The sequence below is a fragment of the Rhinolophus ferrumequinum genome, chromosome 8 (genome assembly GCF_004115265.2).
Source record: "Rhinolophus ferrumequinum isolate MPI-CBG mRhiFer1 chromosome 8, mRhiFer1_v1.p, whole genome shotgun sequence".
Lineage (NCBI taxonomy): Eukaryota > Metazoa > Chordata > Mammalia > Chiroptera > Rhinolophidae > Rhinolophus > Rhinolophus ferrumequinum.
This window is the reverse complement of record NC_046291.1, coordinates 30,267,534-30,287,332: the sequence shown is the minus strand read 5'-3', so window position 1 is coordinate 30,287,332 and position 19,799 is coordinate 30,267,534. Positions and strand designations below refer to the sequence as shown.

Sequence of the window (19,799 nt, the reverse complement as noted above, 5' to 3'; positions counted from 1 at the left end):
CTCAACAAAGTAGGCATAGAGGGGATGTACCTCAACATAACAAAGGCCATATATATGACAAGCCCACAGCTAACAGCATACTCAATAGTGAAAAACTGAAAGCTTTTCCTCTAAGACCAGGAACAAGACAAGGACGCCCACTTTTGCCACTTTTATTCAACATCGTATTGGAAGTCCCTGTCAGAGCAAAAAGGCAAAAAAAAGAAGTAAAAGGCAACCAAATCTGAAAGAAAGAAGTAAAACTGTCTCTATTTGCAAATTACATATTACATATAGAAAACCCTAAAGCGTCCACCAAAAAAGGTGTTAGAATTAATAAATGGATTCAGTAAAGTTGCAGGATACAAAAATCAATATACTAAAATCAGTTACATTTCTATGCACTAATAACAAAACTGTCCAAAAGAGAAATTAAGAAAACAGTCCCCTTTACAATTACATAAAAAAAACAAAAAACCTAGGAATAAATTTAACCAAGGAGACAAAAGACCTGTACGCTGTACACTTAGTTTTTATATATTGATGAAAGAAACTGAAGAATATAAATAAGTGTAAAGACATTCTGTGCTCATTAATTGGAAGAATTAATATTGTTAAAATGTCCACACAAAGCAATATATAGATTCAATGTAATCCCTATCTAATTTCTGATGGCATTTTTCATAGTAATAGAACAAACAATCCTAAAAATTTGTATGGAAACACATAAGACCCTGAATAGTCAAAGCAATCTCAACAAAGAAGAACAAAGCTGGAGGCATCATGCTTCCTGATTTCAAAGTATATTATGAAGCTATGGTAATCAAAACAGTGTGGTACTGGCATAAAAACACACATAGATCAATGGAACAGAATACAGAACCCAGAAATAAACTCAAGCATAAATAGTCAATTAATTTACAATAAAGGAGCCAAGAATATACACTAGGGAAAGGATAGTCTCTTCAGTAAATGGTTTTGGGAAAAATGAACAGCCACATGCAAAAGAATGAAACTGGATGACTATCTTATGCCACACACAAAAATCAACTTAAAATGGATTGAAGACTTGAAGGTGAGAACTGAAACCATAAAACTCCTAGAAGAAAACATAGGCGGTATGCTCCTTTGATGTTAGTTTTGGCAATGATTTTTTGGATTTGACACCAAATGCAACTGCAACGAAAGCAAAAATAAACAAGCGGGATTGCATCAAACTAAAAAGCTTCTGCACAGCAAAGGACACCATCAACAAAATGAAAAGGTAACCTATGAAATGGGAGAAAATATTTGCAAATCATGTATTTGATAAAAAGTTAGCATGTAAAACATATAAAGAACTCATAACATTCAATACAAAAAAAAACACTAAGTAATCCAATTAAGAAAGGGCAAAGGATCTAAATATGTAGACTTTTCCCCAAAGACAAACAAATGGCCAACAGGTACACGAAAAGGTGCTCCGCATTACTAATCATCAGGGAAATGCAAACCAGGTGATATCAATTAGATATCACCTCACAGCCGTTAGAAAGGCTATTATCAAAAAGAAAAGCAGTAACAAGTATTAATGAGAATGTGGAGAAAAAGGAACCCCCTCTGCACCATTAGTGGGAATTTACATTGGTGCAGTCCCTATATAAAATAGTATGGAGGTTCCTCAAAAAATTAAAAGTAGAACTATCATATGATCCAGCAATTCAATGTCTATATATCCAAAGGAAACAAAATAATTATCTCAAGAAGGTATCTGCACCCCATGTTCATTACAGCATTATTTACAATAGCCAAGACATGGAGACAACCTAACCTAGGTGTCCATGGACAGACAAATGGATAAAGAAACTGCTGTGTTGTATACGTACGTACACGTGTATACATACACATACACACACACACACACACACACACACACGAATATTATTCAGCCATAAAAAAAGGGAAATCCTGCCATTTGTGACAACGTGGAAGGACCTTAAGGGCATTATGCTAAGAGAAATAAATTAGACCAAGAAACACAAATACTGTATGATCTCACTTATACGTAGAATCTAAAACAAACAAACAAACAAAAACCCTCAAACTAATAGATACAGAGAATAGATTGGTATTTACCAGAGGTAGAGGTTGGGTGAAGGGGGACAAAAGGTACAAACTTCCAGTTGTAATTATGTGTGGTGATGGATGTCAATTAAACTTACTGTGATAATCACTTCACAATATACAACATAACTAATCATTATGTTGTACACCTAAAACTAATACAATCTTATATGTCAGTTATAGGTCAATAAAAATTGTCTTCAATAGTTCTATTGCTTTCAACTTAGAAGTGTATTCATTGAAAAAGTACTAAGAGGAGTTCATATTAGAAAAACGAGATAATGGGTCCATCATGGGACAAAACATTCAGTGTTGTGCAAGTGATAAGGAAAAAAGAGAAATATTAAGTTTCCAAACATTAGAAAGAATTCACCCAATTTCACTGTCTACCTACTTACATGGCATAATAAACTCCTGTGAGAAGTTGCACCATAAATTCGGGATCCAACACAATTCGACCACAGAGTTCTTTCCAGTGTTTTTCATGTTGCCGGGGAAATCCACTCACACAAACCCTAGGAAAATACAGTATTTATCATGAGTGATTTCCTGTTTCATTGAATCAAATATTTTTGCTTTCATAAATTCATTTGTTCAATTATTTATTCCTCAAACATTCACTGAGTGCCTGCTGTGTGTCAGTTACTGTCCTGGGCCTAGGCATACAATTGTGAACAAAAAGGAAAAACAAACAAAAATAAAATCTCATCAAACATACATTCTAGTGGACCATATCAACAAAAACTACCTTTCTCAAATAACTGAATCTTTCAAAATCATCCTTCTCCCTCCTCACAAAAGAAATGCATCAACTTTCATGTATCCCAAATTGTATAAGGAAGAATTAGTAGGGAATACAGAAATCTCAATGCAAATAAAGGGACATTTCAAAATACTGAATTTTGTTAGGACATTTTTAATCAAAGTACCCATAAACAATCCTCTATCTTCCATTTCCTTAAGAGATGCTTCCAGAAAAAGTATGCTTAATAATTAAAAAAATTATGTGAAAGTTGTAATGTACTTATGTTATATTAATAAATTATTAAAATATTTGTAATGGTGAGTCCAGAAGAAATTTTTTAGTTTTTACTGCATCATCATCTCAGGAAATTTTTAAAAATTTCAGTACGTGTGTGTGTGTCTGTGTGTATGTGTGTATGTATTTGCAGCAGAGATATATAATTAGGTGATCAATAAAAGACAAGCATAAAATAGCATTAAATTAGGGTAAACTATGTGGGTGAAATATAATGGAAATTCAATTTCAAGAAGAAAAATAATCAGATTATTAAGGAAGAAATTGTTCATTTATTCCTCAAATGGATGATGGTGGGTATCAGATCACTGTGGTATTTATATCATATACATTTAAAATATTGACTCAACCACTATTTCTTTTTAAGTCAATATTTACATACTAGAAATCATATCATTTGCTACTATTTAAGACAGAATAAAAAATTTTAAATGTTAAAAATGTGCAAGGGGTACGTAGTTTTCCAAAATTATTTACGGGATATGTGAGTTCGAGGACCATTAACTTCTGCCACCCTTTTGTTTTAAGAAACTTTATTAAATGCTATAATAATGTTGTCAATTAGAGATTCAGATTGGTTTTAATGAACCAGAAATAGTCACTTATAAATAAATTTATCTGTAGATAGGCGGTAAGTACTTAAACAGTGTATTCTCTTGAAAACAGTACCTAGGATAGACAAGAACTTTGTTAGACATTTATCATGTTATTACAGGCAAGTGTAAATAGTATACTTATTTTAAGATATTCTATAAGATCAAACTTACAGCTAACTTGGATTGGCCTTCCCCCAACTAGCAAAATTGAGTTTTGTTATAAACAGGACCACACACTCTCTTCCCAGTAACGCAACAGCAAGAACTTGAGCAAAGCATTTGTGATGAACAGACCCTTGCAGGCTGTGCCCTCTATGACCCTCCTTCCTGGTATTCACATCTTGTGTCAATCCCTCTTTCTCAATGTGGATAGGACCTGTGATTTGCTTCTAACCAACAAAATATAGCAAACGTGATGGGATTTCCATGACTACGTGTACCTGATTATGTCATTTAAGAATGTAGGCAAGTCTTCTTGGACTCTCTCACTCCTCTAATTTGAAAAAGTAAGCTGCCATGTTGTAGGCTGCCTATATTGGGAGGTCCTTATTAGCAGACAGCCAACAAGAAATCAAAGCCCTTAGTCTTAAAACTACAGAAACTGAATTCTGCCAATCAAAGTATTTAATTCCTCAATCGAACCTCAGATAAAACTGCAACTCCAGACGACATCTTAACTGCAGCTTTGTAAGACCCTAAGCAAAGAACCCAGCTAAGTCATGCCCAGACTCCTGACCCATAGACACTGTGGAATAATAAATGTGTACTATTTTAAACTGCTAAGTTTGTGGCAACAGAAAACCAAAAAAGCTTTTTTAACCCTTTTGAGCAGCTCAGTTTCCTCAAGTAAAAATCAGTCGGACAGGATAAACTCAGGGTTTCTTCTATTATTGAAATTCTGTAACTCTAAATGTCCTCTGTCTCCAAACTGATTTATATTTACATTACTTAAATTCTCTTTCTATAGTAGATGTTTAAATTTCAGTCCAGAAATCTGTCCAAATTATTAGAAATTCTGACTTAGTAAAGATTAGAACATACAAGTAAAAATGAGACATATAGATAATTGGTACTATTGCTAATTTTCTTATCCAAAACAGAGACAGTTATTTGTGAAATATATAAAGGAAAAGGTTCACATTCCTTAAGACTTTCTTCACATTTAGTACTATTTATTCAAAGCTCTCAAAATGATTTATAAAAACTGGCATCAGGGCAGTGATTAGGTTTATCTCTAAACTACCTTAAACTTAAGACATCTTGGCTTACCTTGATGTTCAGCTAGAAAACATTTTTTTAAATGCTGAAATATTTTCAGGAAGTCATGATGCATGAAAGATGATAAGGATTCCTACAGGAATGTAAGCTCCATGAGTTTTATTTACTACTCTAGCACCAGAAATCAGAACAGTATCTACTACAGAGAATATGCTGAATACATATTTGTCAAATAAATAATTATGAAGGTTAATGATAATTATTATTCTCACCTGGAGCCCATCTGACAAAGAGACTGGTAAGATGAAGCAGGCATATACACAATAGCAGAATTGTAACACAACATGAGAAAACTCAGTACTTCAAACCTAGAAAAAAACAAAAACAAAGGGAAAGGATGATTTCTTCCTTGTACAGTTGTAACAACAAAGCTTTAATATTGATTTTCATGATTTCTCAAACAGATTACTGTAGTATCTTCCTCAATGAGATCCCTGTTTCCATTTTCTTTTTTAAAGGTCATATCCCTGTTTCCATCTATATGTTCTTCCTCAAAAAAAGAAACCATCATGCATGAACAGATGACTCCCCTATTTACATGAGTGCACTGTTCCTAGTGACTGCATGATAAAATCCAAACTCATGATATACAAGGTCCTTTAAAATCCACCCTCAACCTACATCTCCAACCTTCCCTTCCCTCCACTACCTACCACACACACCACACTACGTCCATGAAGTGGTACTTCTTACCACTCCATGAAGATGCTACCATCTTTCATAATTAATTGCTTTTATGCATGCTGCTCTTTCTTACTAAAATATACCTTTTCGCTTGGGAAACTCCTGCTAAACTTTCAAGTCCTGGCTCAAATTTTTACCTTAGACATAAAGCTATTCTTAATTCTCCAAGCTAAAGGAAATGTTCCCTAATCTGTATAGCTCTAAGTGTCTAAAAAATTGGCTCCTAAACTTAGATGCACATTACAGTTATTTAAGGACCTTATGGAAAAATATATTCCTGTGTCTCAACCTAGAATGACCCAATTAAAAGCTTTGGGGGTAGGACCCAGGGAATTTGTTCTTTTAAAAAGCTTCCTATAGGGTGGTGAAGAGTATATGGAAACTCTTTGGACCGTTTTTGCAAGTCTGAAATTATCTCAAAATGAAAAGCTAAAAACTGAGTTGAAAGTCTGACTCAGAAGCAGTTATACCTTCAGATTCCCTTCTCCTTCTCTATGTTGCTAGGTTTATTGAGGACTTATTTTCTAAAATTGAAGATTTCTTTTATGAAAGGATAAAAGAGAAATTTCTACCTAGGAACCACCAGGCATTACTGTGGTTTGGGGCAGGGGGTTGCAAGGGAAAGATACCATACTGTGAACAGGAAGATTATGTGAAACATACTTTACTGGAAATTGAGACCATAAGCTTTCATCCCCACTTGGCCACTGGAAAGCTACCGTGTTTCCCCAAAAATAAGACCGGGTACTTTTATTAAGTTTTGCTCCAAAAGACACATTAGGGCTTATGTTCAGGGGATGTCCTCCTGAAAAATCATGCTAGGGCTTATTTTCTGGTTAGGTCTTATTTTCGGGGAAACACGGTAGCAGCCAGCCCTCTAGTTAACAGACTAGAAGAGTTTTCTCTATGGAATTTGACCACCCTAAGGGGAAAGATTTAAAGATATGGCTTATTAGGAAGTTCCCCAAATGAATGGCCCAATGAGAAGTTGTGAAGTTCATGGTCAACTAGCCCTACTAGTATGGCCAGAGCTCTCATTTTTATTACCCTACTCTTAAATATAAGGGGAAATAAAGAATTACCAGACATCTGAGGAACACTACTAACATGAAAAAGAGAGCAAAATAAAGAAATAGGGGGGGGGGGAAGTGGAATTTGGAGGAAACAGAATATACAAAGAAAAAGTATAACTTTGAATAAAGCAAATTATCATTAATATTCTCAAAAAATATGAGATGCCTCTTTAAAAAAAAAATGGGTCTCTGGGGTGGTCGGTTAGCTCAGTTGGTTACAGTTCGGTGCTCTTAACAACACGGTTGCCGGTTCGATCCCCACATGGGCCACTGTGAGCGGCACCCTCCACAACTAGACTGAAACAATGACTTGACTTGGAGCTGATGGGTCCTAGAAAAACACACTTAAAATAAATAAAAGTTAAAAAAAACACACACACAAAAATGGGTCTCTTTTAACAGACCATTCATGAAAAAAGAAAAGCTTTTAGATACAAAACATGATCGCAGAAATTGAAAACTCAAAAAAGAATTGGTGGATGAAATTGAGGATATACCACAGAAAGTAAAGCAAAAGAAGAAAGATACGGCAAACAGGAGAGAAGAGAGGACCACTCCAGGAGTTTCAACATCCAAATAATAAAAGCTCCAGAAGACAGATAATAAAAGACCAGATAACATGGAGAGGCCAAACTAACAAAAATAACTCAAGAAAATTTCTCAGCCTGAAGGACATGAGCTTCCAAATCAAAAGGGTCCGTGTAGTGCTCAGCACAATGGAGAAAATAAACCCACACCAAGAAATATCCCAGGGGAATTTCAGAATACTAGGAACAAAGAATGAGAATAACAGGGTACAGGAAACAGGAGAACCACACAGGAAAAAGACCAAGGGAATTCCCAGGATAAGACTGAGGGGAAATTCCCAAGATAATAAGTGTACACCAGGCAAAGAGGGCAACATAATCCAGACTGAAGTAAGTCAAAAGGCTCTGGGAGCCCCTTTTTCAGGAAGATAAAACGGAGAGAATAATTGATGTGAATGAAGACTTGAAAGGAGATTTAGGCAACTGATAGAGAATTTGCAGGGGTCCGATAACAAAGCCCATAATAAACAAAGAAAAAAACCCAATTATAAATTCCAAGGAAAACAAAGAGGTATGAAGGAAAGGAAAAGTAATCAGTTAATCAGACTAGAGAATGAAGAATAAGCCAGGTCCTCATTTCCCTGTTTTGGGACTAACATTTTCACTGTATGTCATGGTTTTTGGCTCTGCTAGAAGTTTATTGCCAACTAATGCTGAAGCGATCATACATACAGAGCGGGCAAACCCAGGAAACAAACATCTCTTCAGTATTTATTCTTAGCAAGACTACCTGTCTCCCTGAAAATAAGTTCAGGGAGTTCAGCACTGATTAACTCTGAATAAACCATGGTCATTCAAAATAACGAGAAATATGAATAATAAATTCCCCACAATTACAACAGAACTACATTGAAAGGATAGGAAAATGAGAAAGGTAATGAGCTAAATCATTATCTTTCATAGATCCACAGTACTAGATAATGCCCAAAACAGAAAAATTAAGCAGCAGCAAGTCACTCAAAGACATGGAGATAAATATTTAGAGTCATTTAAAAGCAAGATTTTTCAACCTCAGCACTACTGGCATTTTGGGTTAGATCAGTGTTTGTTGTGGTGGGCAGGCCAAGGTAGTGTAAAACGTCAGGCAGCATCCCTGACCTCGACAGAAGAGATACCTGTAGCATCCCTCCCTCTAATCCAGTTATAATCAAACAAGTCTCCAGACACTGACAAATGTTCCGGGGATGTGGGGGGCAAGAATTGCCCTGGTTGAGAACCACTGGTTAAAAGTATTACACCTGGGAAAGGAGAAATGGTAGGAAGGGGGAGGGGGAGCTGGAGAATGCAGTTTTTCTTAATAAACTGTGTAAAACTAGAGCATATTTAACTTTGAAAAAATATACTATACGTGCTTGCGTGTGTGTTCTCGATAATCAATGTATTATAGTTGACTATAATAATTAAAATATACAGCAAAAACAACTCAATAGCACAATGATATACCACTCTTCACTCCCACTAAGATGGCTATAATCAAAAAGATGAAAAATAAGTGTTGGTGAGGATGTGGAAAAACTAGAACTATCATACACTGCTGGTGGGAATGTGAAATGGTACAATCACTCTGGAAAACAGTATGACAGTTCCTCAAGAAGCTAAGCATTGAATTACCATATGACCCAGCAATTCTACTCCTAAGTATATATATACCCAAAAGAACTAAAACATATGTTCACACAAAGACTTATAAACAAATGTTCATAGTAGTATTCATAGCCAAAAAAGTACAAATAAACCAAATGTCTCTCAACTGATGAATGTATAAATAAAATGTCTATCAATATAATGGAATATTATTCAGTCATACAAAGAAAGAAATACACACTACCACATGAATGAACCTAGAAAACATGCTAAGTAAAAGAAGCCAGACATAAACGGCCACATATTGTATGATTTCATTAATATGAAATGTTTAGAATAAACAAAGCCATAGAGAAAGAAAGTAAAATGCAGGGTGACCAGGGGCTGTGGGAAAGAAAGGGAAGTTTCTTTTTGGTGTCATGAAAATGTCCTAGAATTAGATAGTGGTAGGTAATTAGATTAAGTAGTGGCAGTGGCTGCACAATATTGTGACTAAACTAAAAAAAAAAAAAAAGAAAAATCACTGAATTGTACACTTCAAAGTGTTGAATTTTATGGTATGTGAATTATATTTAAATTAAAAATAAAGTCAATAATTAACTGAAAATGTGCAAGGTGTAAAACAGTGTAGTTTCCTCAATTTAAAAAACTTGCAAATCACCCAAATCACTAGGGAAAAAAACACACAGTTCAGTCAGAAAAATGGACACAGGACATAAATATGCATTTCACAGGTCAAGAAAAATAACAAACTAACATATTAAAAGCTTTCAAGCCCAAGTCATAATTAAAGGAACGCCAAGTAAAACAATGTGACATCAATTTTTAACCATTAGATTGGCAAAAATTTGAAAATACCCAGAATTGGGGGTTAGTATAGGAAATAGGCAACCTCAAACTACTGGTAGCAGATACAATTGGTGCAGTTATTTTGGGGAGGGTAATTTGGCAATATCTACTCAAACTAATAAAACAGACATTCTTTAGCATAGCAATTTCACTGCTAGGAATTTATCTTACAGATATTTTAGTATTTCCATGCAAATATATACACAAAAAAATGTGTTCCTTGCAATACTGTTTTATAGTAGCAAAAACCTGAAAATCTAAATTTTAGTCAGTATGAGACTGGTTAAAAATTGATGGTAAGTATATAGAATACTAAGTAGTCATTAATAAAGAATGAGGAAATTTCTATATGCTGCTAGAGAAATGTGTCCAAGATTTATTCTTAAAATGAAAAAAGCAAGCAGCAGAACAATGTGTACATCTGAAGTCAGTGTGTATGGGCCTGTGTATGCTTAAGGTTGAATATATATGCTTTTGCATGCATTAAAATTTTCGGAAAGAACACATAAAAAACTGCCTACAGTTTAACTACTGAGAGTAGAAATGGGTGGTTAGAGGGAAGAGGACACATATACTTGCTGTACTCTCGTCTATTTTCACCTTATACTGTAATCTATTTTAAATTTACAAGTATATGATGTTATACTTTAAAAGCTTAAAATTAGAAAACAAGAAAAAACTAGGTAACCAGATGATTTTTCAACAAACCAGTCTGCAGACTATACTTATGAACCACTATTTTAATATAAATTTTACATTGTGAAATGATTTGAGTAAATCAACATCTAGAAAAAAATTAAGCTGTTACTTGAAGTGGGGATAAGGCCTTCTCCACATGTTATACAGCACCATGCTGGCTAACGAAGGATGATCAGTTAAGCTGAATTCCAAAACAATGTATTAGGACACAAGGGAAGCCAATGCACTTTCTATCATATATGTAATATTAGAAAGACCCATAAGAACCAGAATTTCAGACTGAAGCACTTGATCAAAAGTCAATGCCTACAGAAATTTGCTTGATACTATATTCCTTCCATAGCTCTAATATTATAACTAATAAGAGTACTACTTTACTACGAACATAAAATATGACATCACTAATATTTATATGCCAGACACTGTGCTAATTAAGTATGTTCTGGTCATCACCTCATTTACTCTTCACAGTAACCATTACCACAGTAATGTGTGGTAAAGAATTTGGCCTTACTCAAAGAGCGGTTTGGCCTTTGCTCTCACCTTCTGGGAAGAAATGTGTGTCATAACTGATATGTTTATTTAAGGTGGGAGATGATGACACAGGGTCTCCTTATTGGTGAAGTCCTAAGGCTCCGGCTAGATTGAAAGGATATAGAAATGCAATGACTGATAGGAATAAGGTGAAAGTTTGGGTGAACTTTAGGTGAAGTGATTGTGTCTCGTTTACCTGAATGCACTATGGGATGGATACTGTGTCTGGGAATACTTCCCCTATCTGGTATTGTAAAACAGAAGGCATGTAAGTCCACCCTTCCTGTAATATAAATTGGACGTGCTAAATGGGGACCAGTAAGATTACCCAAGCCCACAAGGTTATTAATTTGCTGCACAATTGCCTGTGGAGTACAGACTGGGGTTTATGGCAAAAGCCAGTAAATGCCAACTATCAACAACTTCTAGGATTTGGGATTGGGAAATTTCCATTTGAGAGACAACTAGCTTGCCATTAGGCACCAATGACTGCCCCTATGACTGAAATATAACATAATCTTGAAATACCCATAATATCTTGCATGATTTAAGAAAAACACAGGCAGTGCCAGAAGAATTCCATAATAAAACGGAAATGGTTTGTACAGGAACAGGCCACAGACGCAAAGAGGTACTCAGAGCACTCAGAAGTAGGGAGCTCCTTTTTCCCTAGGGCTAACTCTGGCACCACCTGACAAGCTGCCAGATTCTACCACTTGGACAGTACTCTATGAATAGCTGTCTACTGACCATCAAAGTGCTGCTTGATTTATGGATGGCAGTTCTTTGGGGGGAGGGAGGGGCAACCAGCTCACGTTTAATTGTGACGTTTTAAAACTATACAAGTGTTTTGACATCTGCCCCCATGTTTAGTCTCTTTAAAATGACTAAATACCAACCAAAGGTGGGAAACACCAACCAATCACAGGTTTAATTTGTTTACCCTTTCAGTTCCTATTTGCAGCACCCAATGTACTTCTGAAACACCAGACAGACCTGACAGTGGCTGACAGTACATTTCAGACCTCCAAAGTCTAAAAATTTAGGTTCTCTGAGCATTCTCTATTGCAGTGGCACTTGTCCCAAACTGGTTATCGCCCCATAGCTGGGGAACTTTAAATGTACCTGTGAAAACAGCTTTGTCCCCTTCAAGGGGAAGAAAAAGCATTCCTCAAAACCCAGCAGATCTGGCTGTGAGGTCTTTACTTCTGTCCCATCTCTTCAGGCTTGTTTTTTGCAGTAGAGTAAGAGAGACCAAAATTTAACCTGAGTTACAAGAATCAAGACACTGATGGCTATAAAGGGAGTGACAAGGAGCAACTGAGATACTCCTTTATCTCCCACATTCAACAGGTATGCTTCACCAAAATAACAGGTCCACAAAACAACAACTAGAATTACAAAATCCATTCAGCCAAAGGTGGTGGAAGGCAAAAAGGAGAGTGGGAGGGTAAATGGCATAAAGAGAAAAGGTATTCAAAATCAGTCCAGGTACAGGGGCTGGTAAATGCTAGAAGAGAGCTAAGAAAAACCTGTGGTCCTTTCGGACTCACGGGTATTAAAAACCCACATATTGGTGTCAGGAAGATTGTGCCTCACATGCACCAGACAAAAACTTCAGCTCCTCAGAGACAAGGGGATATGCAGAGGACCCTTGGCAGAGTGGGTCCTGCCTTCCCTGGTGAGGGAGGTGAACAAGGAAAGAGCTGCATGGCCTCCTTCCCATCCCACTCATGCCCTCTGGGTGGCAGGTGACTCGGGCCTGCAGCAGCCTTCAGTTTGACAAGAGATGGATGCGGTGAACGGAACTTCTCTGCAGAGGTTGAGCTACTCAGGGCAGACTGCAGGTTGAACCATCATGTAGAAGAGTCTGCTGCTTAAGAAAACCACAAGGAGAAGAGGAGCAACTGGAAAAGGTACGTTTTGCCAGGGGTCTTGGCTTCATTGGCGCTGATAATGAGTAAAGAAGGAAAGAGGACAGAGAAGAGGCAGCCACTGATAATGTATGAGGAAAGCCAAGGGCAAACCAAATCCGAAGCAGTAAGGCCAATTCCTCTTTATGTTTGACAACCGCTGGTGCATTTCAATTCCTTTACTGAACCAACAATATTCAAAGCAGTATAGTGAGTAGGGAAGGGACATATGCAGGAGACTAACTAGCTGACCCACAAGATGGATGGGCAAGAGACTCACAAACATCCCCTAGATGAGGAAGGTGGAAGAGCATGTCAGCAATGATTTTGCTGACACTAGGGAATGCGTAAGGCTTCCTCCTTGATACTCCGAATGCAAGATCAGCTATATCTTGAAACCAAATGGCATTTACAACTTTGCTAAGCAAAAACAGGGGGAGTTCCTAAAGAGCACTGAAAACTAACGTGAGGAAGAATTCCAGCCACGACCAAACATCTCCATGTAGTGACAGATCACCAATAATTTGGGCAGTTACTAAGTGAAGTGCAGGAATAAACTCCCACTAAAACAAGTGGAGACTGAATGAGAATACTCTGCCATTCCAAGCGCGGCACCTGAAAATTCTAGTAACAACACCTGGCTCCTCTCTTGCTTCCTCTGTCTGCTCTGGGCTCTCATCTGCCCCAGGACACTACTTGCCCTTCTTCAATGCTGCTCCTCTCTTTTGCTGAATTTGAACATCTAGCTTTGAAATGGTACAAATTCCTCATATGGAGTCTTTGATTCCTCTGGCCAGGTCCTGGAGAAAAGGTTTGGACACTGTCTGCCATCTCTTCATCACTCAAACTACCAACTCCACAGGGGAGCGAGAAGTGTCTAAAAGCTTTCATCATGAAGGACCCAACAGCTTCGCCTCCTGGCTGCGGCTCAGCCCAGCCCCTTGCCCACTGCGGGCCCCTCGGCTCCTCTGTGCTTGATGGCCTGCTGCCTGCCGCGCACGTGCTCCCAGGGCCAAGGTTGCTGCGGCCGCACTGGGCATGCCCAGGCCGTACAGGATGGTGGGAAGTTGGCGGGAGCCGAGCCCAGCTGCCCAGGGCGGACAGGATCTAGGTGGAAGTTCTAAGATGAATAAACTGCATCCTGTTTGGAAGGCCGTCACCCTGATTGAGTAAAAACAAATCAGCTTTGTGACTGGACTTAACTGCATGCTATGTTTAGGTTTTTACCAACTCACTGTGACAGGGCCAATGACCCAGGCAAGAAGGCAATGGACAACTGGCCTATTAAAGGGGTGCCCGTATGGGGAACGGCCCTATGGAAATCACTAAGGGAATCAGAGGAGTGAGTTAAAAAGTAGAATATATCTAAGCTCAGCAGGAGAAGCGCTTTCCAGAATCGGAAGGTGACTGATATAAAAGAGTAGATACCCCAGTGAGCTTGCCTAAGGTGGCTATATGGGTCCATGAAATGAGTGGACATGGCAGTACTGTGACAAATCAGAGATGGCCTAAATTTATACATATTCCTTTTGTACTCTCTGAGCCACAAAATGCCAGTAAGACCTGTTCTGTCTGCCAACAAGAGAGACAGAGACTGCATACGGCTCCGGGGCAGATTCCCCTGGGTGAAGGCCTGCACACAGCTGACAGCTGGACTGATGCCACTACCCCCTAGAGGCTACAAATGGGTCTTCACAGGAATAGACACTCACTCTGCACTGAGCTTTCCTTACCTGATGGTAAATCAAATGTTCAGAGTACTATAGAAGGACCAGAACCAAAGATATTGCATCAATTTGCATTGTCAAGTCATATTTCTTCAGAGCTGGGAACCAATGAAGTCTAACGATGGGTAAGGAGATAGTCTCAGGGTGGTAATTTGATAGAGAAATGGAACAAGCAATTGAAACACTTGTTGTCTAAAATGGGGTGAGGGGTGGCTTACATGCCTTCATGAGTGTGTGTCCATACTCAACATGAAGAAGCCCAAGGGAAGAGGGTCACCAAGAGACAGATTTCCTCCACTTCGCTGGGGGATTTGGGAAGAAGTGGGGGGAGTAGAGGCAATGCTTGTATAACTGTACAATTCTTTCCCTGGGAAGATGGTGGTATAACAGGTATAACTATGCTTTTTCTTTCTTCCCCACATCACCTCACCTTTTTTTCCTATCTAAAACAGTGCCCTCAGGACCAGGGCTGCAACTGTAGGTGCCAGCAGCAAAGGCGATTACTAAGTAAGAAATTGTAACTATATCTTTAAACCTTTATGGCAGAATTGCTAAGGGCCTAATGGGGTGGGGGGGGGGGTGCCTTCACCTCATCCGACAAAACTGGGCTGACATAGACTGCAGTGTGTCACCTAGTGGTACAGATAGCTCGCCAGTCCAGTACCTCAGTTAATCTAGCCTTACCTGGATGGGACTGGGCTGAGGGGAGGCACGTGTTAGACTAGTATTGCTGCCAGCAATCCGGATCAGCACAGTGGCCGAACCTAACAGCCCTTCTGAAGGGAGAAAAGCTTGGGTACAGATGAAAAAAAGAGGGGAGAATGGTAGCTGAAAGGTATAAATAAATGGATTATGCAATTAGGGAAATTCGGTATTACACTGCTACCTTGAGAGAGATTCAGAGCAAGAGATGCTATTGTCTCTTGGCTCAAATATATGAGATTCATGAAAGGGTGGAGCCATATGTTGGTGAGACCACTCTTCTTTTCAGAACCTGATAAAGTAAAATGGAAACCTGCAAACTTGAGAGGCACTGCTCTGGGAGACATTGTAGTGATCTGGTATGCCAGTAACTATGACTCTTCTTTTTCAGGTGACATCTATTGCCATTCTGTGCTATAGTGCAACACTGGAATTGTTGGTAAGGTTATAATACTGATATTGATGGTCAAATGTATTGGTACATTGAGTTAAAGCCTTTGTAAGATGAATACTAATTAAAAAATGACTGGCCTGAGAGAACTGGATCTAGCTAATCATCAATTTCTATGATAAACAGTTCTGCTCAAGTTTATCATAAGGTACAAATAGCAGCAGACTGGGATGGGTAGGGTGGGAACGAGTCATCAAATTGGTACCAAAAGATGAAAATGTATACAGTGGCTTTACAGAACAAATTAGTTACTTCTTCAAATCTATCCCTAACTTACACTCCTCAAATCCTAGGCATATTCATAATGATCATATTGTTATCTGTGTCTGTTACATAAATGCTATATTAAATGTAGGTATCCAAATAAATATGATTGTTTTGGTTTAAAAGAGCCTTGGCCAAAGGTCAGGGAATGGCCTCTGTAGTACTGTAAAGAATTTGACCTTGCATAAAGAGGTCTGTCTGTTGTCCCCATTAGGAAGTAACCTATGTCATACCTGATAGGAGTGGCTTTGTTGAGGGTGAGGGATGGTGACAACGAACTGTAGAGTGGGGCTGGCCACAGCTGAGATTCTTAGGTGGGGGCTGGCCATACTAGAAAGAACCACCGTGTGATTTAGAACGGGGCTTTGCGTCATATAGTATCAATCAACCTAGAGGCTGAGATCACCCTTGTGAGCAATCAATCTAATCAATCATGCTTATGTAATAGAGCCCAATGAATGTTGAATAAGTACTGTGCACACGTGAAACTAATATAATATTGTATGTTAGCTATACTTTCATAAAAATCTTAAAAAAAACAAAACAAACAAAAAACTTCTGGACACCAAAGCTTACCTTAGCCTGACTCTATGCAAACTGTGACACACTGATGCTAGGAGGATAATACATCCTGACATCATGGGCAAGAACAACAGAAGCTTTGTGTTTGGAACCCTCCAGACCCTATGCTTCTCTTCCTTTGGCTGATTTGAATCTGTATCCGTTCCTTGTAATAAGCCATAACTATGAATATAAAGCTTCCACTCATTGAGTTCTGTAAGTCCTTCTAGCGAGTTATCAAACCTAAGAGTGGTTATGAGGATCCCCCAAACTTGCAATTGGTGTCAGAAGTGAGGGCAGTCTTGGGGAATGTGCAGTCTGTCCAACTTCAGGTAGGTAGGTGCTCTCATTAACCCATTCTACATGAAGAAAGCAACGTGCAGAGAGTAGACCAACTGGCCAAGAGGGCAACCTTCTAAGTTGTAGTGCTAGAATACAAACCCTGGTTTGGTTGACTTCATGCTTACACTTTTAGTTTTTATACCGCTTTATATAAGATGACCACAGCATAGTATCAAGCATTAGATGGATGAATATTTTACTCTATGATGTATTTCACTAGTATGACATATTTAATTTTTTGCCTTTTCTCACATCAAACTTGAACCAAATTAACCATGGCTAACTATTAAGCATAAATTAACAATTACTACTGTGTATAATTTTGACCATTACCGGTTTTGTGCAGTGAATGTTTCCCTCTGAGGATGAAGATCACTATAAACAACCCTGATGAGATCATGCTGACACAGTGCCCCTTCTGTCAAAGCCATGGATCCAATTGTTGAGGGCTACAAAAATAAGGTAAAGTATGAGACTGTGTCTCTAAAACAAAGTAAAAATCTATATCATATGACGATATTTAATTTTGTTTCAACAAAAGGCAGTTTCAGACCATTTCTTCTCTTTCAAAACCTCTTCCATTTTTCAACTATTCTACAGCTCTTTTTGGAAATTGATACATGATACATAAAACTAAAAACATACCGCTTTGTTTTTTGAAAGATTATGAAATGAATCTGTATTTAGGATACAGGTAAGAAAAATTGCTGAAAAGACTAAAGATTACAAATACATCAATTTTAATTTGTTTGTATTCTAAAACACAGAGCAGTCTTGGGGGCTGTGCATTCAAACTGTGAAGTTTGTCTCATTTCAGGTAGGTAAGTGCTCTCATTAATCCCATTCTACAATGAAGAATGCAAGGTGAAGAGAATTATAATTATATAACACAAACAATATTGAAGACTATGATCAAATGTCTCTTTAATAGTGACTAACTGATTTCATGTTTTCTTAAGTTAGAAGAACCATCCATTCATAAATGTTTTATTAGCCTTCATTTTATTTTATAACATGACATACCAAACTTAATTAAAATCTATTAGTCAGAAATATTCTATGCGAAAATGAGTCCTGGCTAAATAGAAGGCATTCTATTTCCAATGCAAAACAAAGTCCCAGGGAAATTAAAACAAAATAGCTGCACAGAGCTATGAGACAACAGGATTTTGATCATTAATAAGAAAATGGAATATAAATTTTAGACTACTGGTAAAGTTTCTTTAAATGCTTTCCTCACAACTTTACGCACTAAAGGCCACTAAAGACAAGAAGCTTGATTCATAGCATATGTCCTTACGAGTAGTTAGGAGTTCAGCTCAGCAGGAAGCATCTACCTATGATTATCAGTGTTCTCACATTCTTCAACCAAATAAATATAAGCAAAAATCAGAAGTGTAATCTTATTGAACAGCTAGAATGCATCAGACTCCTTTAAATGGAAATAATTATAGTGTTAATATTCTTCTAAGTAGCATTGCCTAAAATATAATTTAGAAAAACAATCTAACATAAATGATTTCTAATTAATATGGAAGGCTTTAAAAAGTTAAAGAATATTTTTGAAAATTCATAAAAGACTAAAAAGACTGAAAATGATATAGGTGGAAGAATACAGAAGAATTAAACAAGAACTAAAGGACAATTTTTCATTAATTTCTGCCTCTCTTGAGAATAGCTCAACTTTACGCCACTCTAACAAACATCTACTCTTAAGAAGCACATCAGTAACAATGTGTTAGAAATATTTATCTCTGGTAAAAAACTGACTTTTATCTCTATTCTATATAATTTTAAATAATTCCAGCTTTAATCTTACTTACCTCATGGTATATTGAAGGCTTAGATAAGGAAGGGATAGTAAAAGATAGAACTTTATTGTTTCCATCTTTATCAGCAATTTCCTATAGTTAAAAAAAATATACAAAGATAATGAAATAATCACAGGACTATATTATAAGAAATAATAATTACTTTGTTAATTTACAGAATATATCATTGGTAATTGAGGAAGATTTTTAGAAATAGTAATATATGAAAAATATTACTACCGTAGTGTATCTTTTCTAACCTATTAGCAAATTTGTGTACTTTGGTAGTCGAGTTATCCTTTGAGAAATTTGAGTGCAACACAACACTAAATCAAATACAGTATGAGAGCAAAGACATGAAGCAGACACACAAATCAATTTTCATGTTAAATTTACATACAGGACAGGGAGAAAACAAGTATTAGATCTTTAAGTAGAAATGTGGCTGACTTAAACAGATTAAAATTAAAAGTATTAGGCATGATAGCCACACTTATTAAAATAAGAAAAACACATTGTTCTAACACAGAATGATTCTTGATTAAAAGAAACTCTTAAAATTATTCAGCAGTAAACTAATGATTTGAAATAAGCTACATATTAAAATAAGTTCATATTTAGGTGAATTTTACTAAACTGCAAGAAAATTCTTGTGAATATTAAAATTTAAAGCGCTTTATCATTCAATGAAAAGGACAACAGTGTCCTTCATTTCCACACTCTCTAGCACCTCCACAAAAATCTGCTAGCATTAGAGGGGTCAAATGTTCCTCCTGCATCACCACCTTTTCTCTACTGCCCTACTTTAGCCTATGTTTCTTTTTCAATTCATATTAGTATACATAACAGGCATAAAATGCAAAGAGATTACCCTTAGCAGACCTAGCAAGAAGGTGGTCAGAGAGAGACTGAGTAGTTATACAGCAGAAAGAAGAAACAATAATAAAAACAACTATCATCACCAATACACAAACCCAAAGAACTTCCCCATAGGGCTCACTTTTGAGTTTAATATGTCAGAGG

At 37.2% G+C, this 19,799-nt stretch overlaps 1 protein-coding gene and 1 pseudogene across 8 annotated transcripts in view; both read right to left on the bottom strand.

Annotated features, from left to right (window-relative positions):
* Window positions 1-19,799, bottom strand: part of HYCC2 (hyccin PI4KA lipid kinase complex subunit 2) — a 73,553-nt gene that overhangs the window by 14,844 nt on the left and 38,910 nt on the right. For all 8 annotated transcript variants that reach the window (XM_033112846.1, XM_033112844.1, XM_033112850.1 and 5 more), the window contains 4 exons: window positions 18,789-18,869; window positions 17,299-17,414; window positions 5,208-5,303; window positions 2,481-2,597 (listed from right to left, as the gene is read on the bottom strand). In XM_033112846.1, coding sequence (XP_032968737.1) covers window positions 2,481-2,597; window positions 5,208-5,303; window positions 17,299-17,414; window positions 18,789-18,869 — 410 coding nt within the window. The remainder of the gene's footprint in view (window positions 1-2,480; window positions 2,598-5,207; window positions 5,304-17,298; window positions 17,415-18,788; window positions 18,870-19,799) is intronic.
* LOC117025905 (etoposide-induced protein 2.4 homolog) lies at window positions 12,631-13,788 on the bottom strand (annotated as a pseudogene).